We start from the raw sequence: 12,209 nt of genomic DNA, 5'->3' as shown, positions 1-12,209 counted from the left end.
TTGTTTTGTTCTTACCCAGACGAGACAATAATATTCCCTTTGTTTGAACATGGATGTCACAGAGTTTCTATAGGAACAACTACAACCAGTCATGGCCATAATTATGTCCAATGGGATATTAGACTCACCTGCTGGTTTCTCATTATTATTGAGACCTGGATAGGCAAAAACTGTATGAATGTAATTTCAGTTAATAGTTTGGAGATCACTTTCAGCGTTTTAAATTTCAAAACAGTTTTTAAACAATAGTTTTTCTCTTATATGAAACCAACCCTGCTCTGAGCAAACCTCATATCTTACTTTGCCACAGAGTCTACTTGACATACAATTTAAGTTTTAAATGATATCTTACCTCAAAATATGTGTTCTTCTGTACAACATGGACATTATAGCTTGATAAAAGTGTAGGATAGTTATAAATTCTGAAACTGATTCACTGAATGCAATGGCAAAACTCACAAAACCTTTAGCTTTATACAACAGTGTTTAAATAATTAATAGGCTTTTTTATTCAAAATAACATTAATTATGTATGAAATATGGATATAAAGCAGAATACAATTTGTCAGGACAACGCTGCACACCTGGTCGCCGGGTAATCTGCTGATGATAATGTAGAGGCAGTTGCTTAAACAGATTAATTGGAAGATATTTTCACGATGATAAACTGACCATTTAAGTTCATTTGAAAGTGAATTTGGAAATAGCATAAAATGAAATGGAAGTAGGCCTACGTGTAGTACAAAAATAATTAATAGCATTTGAGAATAACAAACTGGCCTCCTAATACTCAAAATCAACTACAGTATATAGTGAAGATTGCCTTAATACACCTAGTGAGCAAGCCAAAGGCAACTGTGGAAGGAAAAAAATCTCCCAGAGATGAAAAAGATGGCAGTAAGGTGAAAAAAATGAGAGGAACCAGGACTCAGCAGGTGGAGCTTATCCTCTTTTAGATGACAAGTAGAGAAAGTACTTGTATAAAGTGTGTGTAAGAGAGACATCCTGCTGTTAGAGTAGTACGCCTATGAAACACAGAAGACAATGATTCTCAAAGTTATATTATAAAAATAATCATTTATAGTCATCATTAAAATAAGTTGTCCATGATTATTGTATTGCTGGCCAATCTGCCTAAAACTAAGATACAAAAAACATGCATTTTAAAATGCATTTATTTGATTTAAATCTGCAATCCATATTGAGTAAGTACATAAAAGTGTTCCTTATAGTGATTTATAAAGTTAATCTGTCGGTACAATTTTGTGGGAACTATCACTTTATCACATGACTTAATGTAAAGATAAGTACGAAAGTATAGCAATTTTATGGCGACAGAGAGGCACAAGTTTAAATTACATGCATTTAACGTAATTAAAATGTTTATAAGGTTCAAATATATGAAAAATAATAAAATGTGAAACATACAGTATTTAACTTATATTTTAAAGGTCCAATTTGTAATTTTTTGGAGGATTTTTTATTGATGGAAATGCAATATAATATACATAACTATGTGTTCAGAAGCCTTTTTTATTACCTTTTTTATAACCTTAGAATTCTAACTACATACACCACGGGTATGCATGGAATTTGCCATGTTGTTTCTACAGTAGCCCTAAACAGACAAACTGCTTTACAGAGTGCGTTTCGTAAATTTGTTATTTCCTTCAGCAAAGAAGCGAAAACGTGACGACATCTCAGTTCTGTGTCAGCCACCGTAGTGCTTCGAAAGGGAGGGGTGAGTGGTGGAGTGAGCCATTGGTTGCAATTCACAACCACACCGCTAGATGTCACTAAATTTCATACAATGGACCTTTAACTGAATGTCTTTAAGATAAAAAAGCAGTACAAAAAATTATAGTAAATAATCTGGCATTACCAGGTATGTCCAAAAACTGAGTAGGCCTACGATTGTATAACTTAAAAAAAACGTGAGATAACGGAATAGAATTACAGGAGGACTACTTCCCCTAAACGCGATGAATAATGTATACAGTCCACAGGTAATACTAGATCTGAGGAGCACTGAAACTGTCCGGGCCTGTTTATCTCAAATAGTACTTTACTGAAAGCTAAATTCAATTATTTTAAATACACAGTCAGTGTATGAGGATAATAAGTGGATTCAAGAAGAGGGGCCAACAGCGTGTTTTTGTAAAATGATCAAATTTAATTTCCTGTAGTCATTTCTGGATTGCATCTTTCACTGAAGATGACATACAGTGAGCTCTGATCAAGAGTACATTCAGAGGTCAGTAATAGAGAACAGCATCTCTTTCATTACACTAATGAAGAACCTTTGACCAAGAGCAAGAAGAATGAGCAAACGCTAGGAAAATAACCGATACAGTCTACTACCGATGGATTACCGGCAAAAAAGAAAACTGTCCTTTGTCACAATTGGATTAATATTTCTTTTGAGTGGTGTTGAATATGGTAAGTGTCTTTCTTTGCTTACTGGTTTCTTGTTTCTGCTATGCAACTAAATATGATGCTATTTTTTTTTTCTTTAAAATTATTAATCTAAATGAATCATTTGGAGTTTATATAATGACTGAGTAGATCTTTGGTAAAAAATCAGTTACTTGTATTATTGTTTAGATTGTTTAGACTTTTCTTTCTTTTCACAACTGCAACTTAAATCATCTCTCTCTCTCTCTCTCTCTCTCTCTCTCACACACACACACACACACACACACACACACACACACACACACACACACACACACACACACACACACACACACACACACACACACACACACACACACACACACACACACACACGCACACGCACACACACACAACACACGCACACACACACACACACAGCTGTCATACTGCCCACTATCTGGAGATATCTGCAGTTGTTAGAGGCACCACCTTATTTTCTTGGTTTGGGTCTGTCTGCGTTCAGCTTCAGTGGTCTGTTGACCGGTCCAGTGTTTGGCCACTGGTCAGATAGGACAAGAACTTCAAAAAACATCATCCTCTTCTCCAATGTGTTTGAAATCATTGGTCAGTAGATAAATGCAGATGTATATTGTGGTCCTAAAATATATAATCTAATGAATCAACAGTATGACCTGCTGGTACATTTTACAGTGTGTTAATCAAGTGCATTAATTGTACATAAAAACATTTGACTCATAGGAAACTTCATGTACTTTATGGGATATTCAAAATGGCTTCTATTGTCCAGTCGTCTTGTTGCAGGTGAGAATATTTTGTTTAAGTTACTTAACTAAAGCTTGTGAAAGATCATGTCTGCCCATCACACTGTTTATGATCATAATGTAACCGGATGTTTTCCTAATGAACTTGTTTGTAATTCTCATTTTTTTCTATTACCGATTCTCATTAGATGTCTAATTACTACAATAAACCAATGAATCATCCTTTCCAGACATATTGTTTTATTATTATGGTAAAATAAGCATACATTTCAATCAGTGGAAGAAATACTATACCATGATATAAATAAAAAAACTATACATTATTATTTTTGTGCATTAAAACCTCTCATTACAAGTTACTGCTTTTCATTTCATACAATTTCTCAGCTCCTTTATTTAATGTTAGTCACAAGTATGACCTGGTCTTATTGTCTGGAGTACACTTCTACAGTATGTCCGCTACATCTACATCTCTCCTTCAGGTATCGGAGCAGGAGCTGGTTCCTCCATTTTTGGGTTCCTCACACGGACAACCCTCCCCGATGAACGGGCTCAAGTCTTTGCCGCTGTTATGGCGTGCCGTCAGGCTGGACTTCTGATTGGTGCGTCAGGCATCCTCCATGCACACAATAAGTTACAATTCTAAAATATTGAATGATTTATTTATTCTTTTTATGTGTTTGCATTTTTAATTGTAGGACCTGCTTTTAATATTTTTCTGAGGTTGTGTGATTTCAAACTGGGCCCGTTTGTTGTAAATAAGTATACCTCACCTGGGGTAAGTCTGTGTTTAAGTAGGTTTCACAAGCATTAAAAAGGCATTAAAACCTTTGAAATGAAAAATTCTGTCATTATTTACATGCCCTCTTGTTATGTTAAACCTGCATGACTTCCTGTCTTCTGCAGAACACAAAAGATGATATTTTGAAAAATGTTGGTAACAGAAAACCGTTGGTCCCCATAGACTTGAGTCCATAGAAGTCAATGGGGACCAGTGGTTTTTGGTTACCAACATTTTTCAAAATATCTTTTTTTGTGTTTTGCAGGAGAAAAAAATCACACAAGTTAAATGGCAACAGGGTGAGTAAATGATGACAGAAATTAAATTTTGAAGTTGAACTATTCCTTTAAAGTTGTCCATTATGCTTGTTACTATACGTCTATAATGTAATGCTACATATTTGGATAATCTAACACAACTGATTCAAAATATTTTACATCATGATATCATTAAATTTGAGATAAAATTAAACACATTCACACTTGTAAGTCATGGACTTTTAGTTGTGGTTTTCCTTGCTTCTGTTTAACGTAGTTTCCTGTGTTCCTCTGATTAGTTATTTAGTTCACCTGTGTTCATTTTAGTTACACACCTGGCTATATATTCTTCCTGTTCTGTTCACTTGGTTGTCGGTTATTGCTTATGTTTATGTTTATCTGTGTTTGGATTATTCTTGCTCTTGTTCTCCTGGATTCCTCATTAAATACCTGTCTCCTTGTCGTGCGCGTTAATATACATGGCTACACGTGACAACACTATTATTAATAGTGTCTAAGGTTGGGAATCGTTTCAATTTTATTGTCCAATTCTGATTTTGCTTATCGATTTCGATTCTTATCGATTCCCAGTTTCGATTCCACAGTTGAAGTAAAACATTTAGATATCAACCTGTATGGTCATTTAGCCTGCTTATTGACTTGTTTGCAACATATATATATATATTTATGAGCAACGTTTTGTGTATATTTACACATAGAAACACACCTTTTCTGAATTATTACAATTTGTATTATCATAGTTGAACTACATCATGGTTAAACTGCAGTTACTATAATGCAACTATGGTTAATTTGTGATTCCTGTGCTTTAATGCAAATTCTATAGCTAAACTATGCTTACTATAGTAAAAAATATCGATAATTTTCATAAGGGCTTTTATTGAGATATCAGCAGATCATGCAACGCATGTACTTTTCTGAAAATATGCATACAGGAATTGATAAGAGGAATTCAAATTTTAATCTCAAGTATCCGATTCCTATTCCTCTCGATTCCGATCCGATTCCCAACCCTAATAGTGTCAAATATTTATATTACTCAATACTGTAATACTGTCAATAATAGAGAGAAGAATCTTATTTTCTGAAACTGCATCTTTTTGAATATTTTCACGTAAACTTACAGATTTATTTCAAGCGTGTTACATGTGTACTGTGTTTTTGCCCAGCTCTTCATGTGTGGAATGTGGCTGCTCATGCAGTTTGCAGTGATGGGGCTGTACTGGGACATCCCACCGTTGGGCTCCATCCCTGAGCAGCATACCCCTCTCACAGAGGTCAGAGGTGAGGAGGAAGAACCCCTCATGAGCCTTGAAGATGAAGACAGGGCTGCAGAAATAGACTCGTATGGCTCAGCCAACCCAGAACAGACTGAGACTCAACTGTCATCTGAAAGCCCATCTCCTCCTCCAGCTACATCTGACCCCTTTGAAAACTTCAGTGCAAGCCACGGTGAGGGTCATAGTTTTGTGCTGAGTGGGTTTTTTTTTTTTTTTTGGCAAAGCAGTTTGAATGTGTGTGTGGGATTGATTCTTTCTTTGTTGAATCTGAATGTGATAATCTGAGATTGCCACTGTGAAAATGTATTATCGATTGCTTCATTCTGTCTTTGGTGTACGATTGCAGTGTGTGTGTGCGTCTGATTGATATCGCCATTATATTCCATCCATTATTGGCAGCTTTGAAAGCCAGTGAGTTCTCTCTCTCTCTCTCTCTCTCTCTCTCTCTCTCTCTCTCTGTAGAGTTTCTCCGGGAGGAGGTGGTGGTTCTCCTCACTGCTCAGTTCATCACTCTCTTCAATCAGACTGCACTCGAGGTAAAGCAGTCCTGCATTTCTTTTGACCTCAGCCATCACCAGAAGCCCCATCATGCTCTTTTATTCACTGACAAAGCTTTGTCTATAAGCCGTTTAAATTGTATCGTATTGTATTATACTGTTGGGTGACCCATCACGTGTTGTTAACTAACTCTGTTATTGTTATCCACACGGCGTGTTTAGCACAGGTAACAAAAGGGAAAATCATTTTGATTTAATTGTATGAAAAACAATTATTATTTATAATTGAAAGACCATCTCAATTCAAAATGCAAATACATAAACAATAATAATACTAAACAAATGTCTGTCTTATAATACAGGCAGTGGACAACTAAACAGAATTGATTTAAAATAGCTTAATATAATAATTTTTTTAAATAACACATTTACAGTTTGTTTTTAGATTGATAGTTGATTAATTGATAGGTTTAGATAGTAGCCTTTATTAGCTATATAATGGCCAGATTTAATATTGGATGCAGAATGTGTCACGTTTATGATATATTGTATTCATTATCATAGATGTTCACTTTTGCCACAATGCCACAATTCTAGAGTGTTCTGGATTGTTGCCAGATCATTGCTGTGGTTGCTAGGTGGTTGCTAGGGTGTTTTGGGTGGTTAGGTAGGTATAGTTTTAAGCGATATGTCCAATCACCAAGTAATATAGAACATTTAATAGGTATAATAATTAGATTAGGGACGCTTGTTAAATACAAAATCTAATCGCTGCTGGTGTCCTGCTCGTGTCTCCAGACCATGGTGACCCCTCTGACGCAGAAGTACTTTGGCTTTGGCGAGCTGGGGAACAGTGTGATGTACAGCCTGTGTGGGGTGGAGGTAATTGCGGGATTCTTCCTGGTGCGCTGGCTGAGCCGTGTGCTGGAGGACCGGGTGGTGCTGGCGGTGGGGCTGCTCATCTGCAGTGGCGCTTGTGTCTGGTGCCTCATCTTCCTGGCAAATCCACAGGGTATGTGTGTGCGTGTGTGGCAGACATCCAGAGAAACTGGCACACACCTGGGCATGGACAGACACAATATGTCTGCTCAGTTTGGTGCCAGCTTGATGATATGCATTATTAGTTTGGAACTGCTTTGAATTTGACTACCTTTGCTATTTAACTATCTGAATGTCTGTATTGATGTGCAGTTTAAATGAATGTAAATGGATTTTCTGGATCAGGTGGTTTTGCATTCGAGTTGATGGAGTTTATCATTGGAGTGTTCCTGCAGTTACTGGGACTTCCGTTTGTAGCTGTGTCTCAGGTGTCTCTCTTTTCTAAGGTTACAGCTGAGAAGACACAAGGTGAGAAACAGGGAAGTCCATTGAGAATGAAAGCGAGAATCCATTAGATCTCCAGTAAACATGCAAAACAAACACATAAAACTCATGTCTGTATTTGTGCCGAAAATTAGCTATTTAAATATTTACAACTACATGCTGATTATAATGACTTTGTGTGTGTGTGTTTATGTACGTGTGTTTACAGGCTTAAGTCAGGGTGTGCGGCGTTCAGTCGGGGGTCTCGCCACTATCCTCGGCCCTCTGTGGGCGGGTGGATTAATAGGAAATCTATATGTGATGTTGGGTATGATGATGCTTCTGCTGACCGTCATCATGGTGTGTAAACATCTCATTATGACTCTCTCTCTGCAACACGATGAGAGATTTATAAAATCATGAAACATAACATTTGCCAGCTCATTTAAGTTTACAATTATTAAATACATTGTGACATCATACATCACACATCATCACTGTAAAAGCCAAATTATTGGTTAATAAAATAAAATAGCTGCTGTCCTTCTGAAACCTTGTATCTCCATATTTCATGATTTAAATTTTTTGCCCTAAATCATTTAGTCACCCTTTATGTTTGTCACTGGGTTTTGCAAATATCTAACCAATAAAAAGTATTAAAAAGTGCTTGTCAACTTCAACGACACAGTATTTAATCATTTAAAAAGTACACTGTTTTTCCAATTCCTGAAAAACTGCAAATTTGGAAATACAAGGTTAAAGAATGACAAAAATGTTTGGGTTTCGGTCATTTTTTCAAATTTTTCGTTTTAAAAAGGTGACTTTCATTTATAAAAGCTACTGTCTGCTAGTCATTGTGAGAATCGTTATTTATGCATAAGCCAATAAATGGAACATTTGTAGCATGACCCATTAAGACAAAGAATAACGGAAGCTTGTCCTGGTCAGATCATGATGGTGTTGTCCTATGAGAACCTGGTGGAGCCGCCCAGAGTGGTGCACGCAGAGGATTCGGAAAACGGAGGATAGACACCACCCTCCACGTCACAGGATACAGGTTAGAGAGTCGCCGTGCACTCACACCCCACACTCATTCATCATTGATCCAACATCATCGGTTCAGTCAAAGTTGCTATGAAGGATTGTCTGAGATACTCATACACACAGAGCACTGTCAAGTGGTCACAATTAGCTTTCCATCATAACTTCGATAACATGATCAGTCACATGGCATTTATGGCTCAGGTGATTGGCTGTTACCATGCGGCAAAGATGGCAACATTCAGGTCACATTTTTGCAGAGATGCATGAGCCATTCAAGCAACTGCTATTGAAATGAATGAGAATGTTATCAGATAGCTCTCTGTAGGTAGACTTCATTAGATTTCCTTAAGCACAGCAGAGCCAGTGTGCTTGGACCTTCCGGAAAATCCACCAATGAGTGACTTACTTACATATCGCATATTAAACTGGGATAAGCGGGAGCATTATTGCATCAAAAAAACGACACACTTCACCGTAAAAAAACGAAATTCATCACATTCATACCTCTTGCATCATGGAAAATTCAATCACTTGCAGTCTACCCAGTCTACCGTCTGGGTTAAAGTTACGCATTTTCATTTCACTGAGAACACTGACTGAAATCCCTTTTCCCCTTTCCTGCGCTAACTAAGTTAAACTAATACAGACTCTAGACATGGAGGCTTTAAACCTTAATATAGAAACAGAGAATTGAAAAACCAGCTAAATGTGGGCCAACGTTATAATCCACTAGCGACTGTCAACATTATAACTCAAAATGTGCAGTACAACAGAAGCTGTCACTGGTGAATGAATCTATCTGTGTGATTCTCTTATTTTCGCACAGAGCAAAAGCCCTTTTCGCTCTGCGGTCTGTCTGCCTGTTTGGCTGTATGGAGCAGATGCTGTGACAGTGGGAGATAAGAGGCCCTGCCAGGACCAGCAGACCGTGACCAGCGAGAAGTGCATGCGCGCACACACACACTTACTTTACATTTACTTCAACATCTCCTCAATTTTGACATCATGTTTTGTTTTACTTTAAAAAGTTTTACTTCTTGTATTAACATGATAACATTTGTACTTTTCCTTAAATACTTGGTGCTTAACATAAGGGGCGTTTGACACATTGTACTTATTGGTGTTCTGGGTAGGTTTAGGGGTGGTGATAAGGGGGCAGATATTTAAATATTGTAATAAATATACAATTTAACACGGAACATTCGTTGTCTTATTGCAACTATTAAAGTATACTGTAGTTAAAGGGATGGTTCACCCAAAAATGAAAATTCTGTCAATATTTCCTCACTCTGGTCATTTCAAACCTGTTTGACTTTTCTTCTTCTGCAGAACACAAAACAAGATATTTTGAAGAATGTTGGTAAACGAACCCCGGCGGTACCCATTGACTTGCATTGGTTTTTTGTCCATACAATAGAAGTGAATGGGTACCACTGTTGTTTGGTTACCAACATTCTTCAAAATATCTTCTTTTGTGTCCTGCAGAAGAAAGTAAGTCACACAGGTTTGAAAAGATAAGAGGGTGAGTAAATAATGACAGAATTTTGGGTGACCTACCACCTAACATAAAGTGTGACCAAATGTAACATTGTTAGTATATTTTAAAGTGATGTAGATTCTTTCATGTAAATATATTACATCGTAATATCCACACATTTGTGTGATCTAGGTTCTCAAAAATTAAATTCATAATAATCCTAGCAGAATGAGCAATGGTTTATTCTTGTTACGTGTGAATACACGTTCAGTGAAGTCTTGGTCAAATTTTCTTTTTTCTTGATCGTGGATTTTGAGGATCTTTGTCACATAACCTCATGCCGACATCTAAGCAACAGATGGATTTACGCCACATACCAAAGAGTTTCTCCTTCCTTTTAAAAGCCTATTTATTTTGTTTTCTAAACATGGGTAATTGTGAGGATATTGTATTTTACTGTTTGCGTAACTATCAAAACAAATCTTGTTTGGGAAAATTCGAGTCGCAACACTCAATCCTGCAGTTGAGAAGCTCTCATTGAGTCTGGATGTTGTTTGCGGTTAATAAACACATGATGGCGCTATTGTCCCTTAAAGAGCATTTTCGAAAAGAATTGCAGGAGTTGTGTGTGTGTGTGTGTGTGTGTGTGCGTGTGCGTGCGTGTGTGTGTGTGAGTGTGGGGAGGGGGGTAAATGTGAGAGAGAAGTCTCTAGGGACACAGAGAGATGTGTAATTAAGTGAGACGACTGAGTATCTGAGAAACAAATGTTTCATGCGCACACTCTGAAAAATCCAGGGTTGTTTCACCAGCATCACCACATACAAATAGATAATGACCGTTTATCCATTGGTCAAACCCTTCAGCCTCAAACTTGTGTTGCTGTGTCAGGCTGGTTGAGATGTCTGAAGGAAATCATATTTCAAAAGCACCACAGAACATTTTTCATATTCTGCAGGAAATGAAGAAATGACACATTGACAGGTTTAAAAGGGAAATGTAGGATGCATGTGTCTGGTGTTTAGCATCTGTTTTATGTAAGTTGCTATGAAATTGAATTACTGTAAACCTATTACAATCAGTGTCCAGATATAGAATCTTGAACGAGTCAACCAACATTACTGTGTCATCTGTCATAGAATTTATTTATTATATAATCCTATATATAGACCATTTTGTAACACTGGTCTCCAGAATCACTTCCAGTTTTTATATATTTATTATTATTTATTTAATTATTTTAAATCCTACATATGTAATTAAATCTTACATTTTAAATCGGTTATAAAGGCTCTGTTGGTTGTACTTTGTTCAAACGTTTGTTTAGTAAAACAGGAAGTTCTTCTAGACCAGCGTTGATTAAGTCAACCAAAGGGGTCTATATATTTACATATAAACTATACTTTTTAAAAAAAGTATTATGAATATATGAAATATTTTTAAACTGTCGCTGTGATTCTAATCGATGTATTGCCGTGGATCAGTGAATTAGCATTTAACCGTTCACCTCTCAATCCAGATTATCTCTTAATCCCCCGCTGGCTCTGTGTGGAGGCAGATTATAATCCCTGCAATCCCACATACATGTTCGCATCTGTAGAAGTGATAAGCGTGAAGACTGCACAGACACAGCGAGACAGCGACACAGTAATCACTGTAATTGAAAGCAATTGTGACATTTATAATCATGACACCTTCGTAAATCTGTCAGACGTGGTGGTTTGATACTGAGAGGCGGCTTGGCTCCGTCCCTTCTTTGTGGATGACATTAAAGAGAAGAATTTATTTTTCCTGATGGTTTTACAGTACATAAATTGTTTACGACGGACTCCCCTTCACAATACAGGTAGCGGCATCTAGAAAACATTGTATTTTATGTTAATGAGATGCATTGAATGGACATCAGAACATAATGACGTACAATAAAAAATGAAGAGAAAACAAGCTCTTTTTGAAAGCGAATGCCACCCTTTATCTTGAAGGATGTTGGGCATCAGAATAGTAGTTTGGCTATGGGTTGGCATTTTCGTTGGGTTTATCGAGAGGCGTGTGTGCATCTCAGTACAGCTTCACGCTCTTCATTTGAAAATGTCATTTGGAACCAGCAGGTTGTGGAACAACACAGAAAAACATGTCTCAAATCCTATTTGACAAATGTCAGACGTCATAAGCGGCTCGGGATTAAACATGTCGGCCAAGCATGTTTAGCTTCAAAAAATGCAGAGGGTAACCCATTTGAGGCCAGCACCATGGGAGAATGTGGGGCATGTAAGGAAGATTTGGGTTTGTTGTCACAACCATTTACTTAAAAGTAGCAAAGAAAACAAAAAATAAAACACAATTTTGAATTGCATGATATTGATCATTGAATTG

General features: G+C 37.0%; 1 protein-coding gene across 1 annotated transcript; it reads left to right on the top strand.

The window, feature by feature from the left end:
• The first annotated feature begins 2,363 nt into the window (after positions 1 to 2,363).
• On the top strand, positions 2,364 to 9,536 carry mfsd8l2 (major facilitator superfamily domain containing 8-like 2). Its single transcript, XM_057334837.1, has 12 exons — positions 2,364 to 2,439; positions 2,836 to 3,021; positions 3,157 to 3,219; positions 3,662 to 3,781; positions 3,878 to 3,957; positions 5,408 to 5,690; positions 5,981 to 6,054; positions 6,814 to 7,027; positions 7,240 to 7,362; positions 7,547 to 7,677; positions 8,266 to 8,374; positions 9,188 to 9,536. Exons 1-11 carry the CDS (start codon positions 2,364 to 2,366, stop codon positions 8,344 to 8,346), a joined length of 1,431 nt encoding a protein of 476 aa, XP_057190820.1. The 3' UTR covers positions 8,347 to 8,374; positions 9,188 to 9,536.
• Positions 9,537 to 12,209: the final 2,673 nt, after the last annotated feature.

Source organism: Triplophysa rosa, linkage group LG5, assembly GCF_024868665.1.
Source record: "Triplophysa rosa linkage group LG5, Trosa_1v2, whole genome shotgun sequence".
Lineage (NCBI taxonomy): Eukaryota > Metazoa > Chordata > Actinopteri > Cypriniformes > Nemacheilidae > Triplophysa > Triplophysa rosa.
Note: the sequence above shows the minus strand (reverse complement) of the source record. Positions and strands in the feature narration are given on the sequence as shown.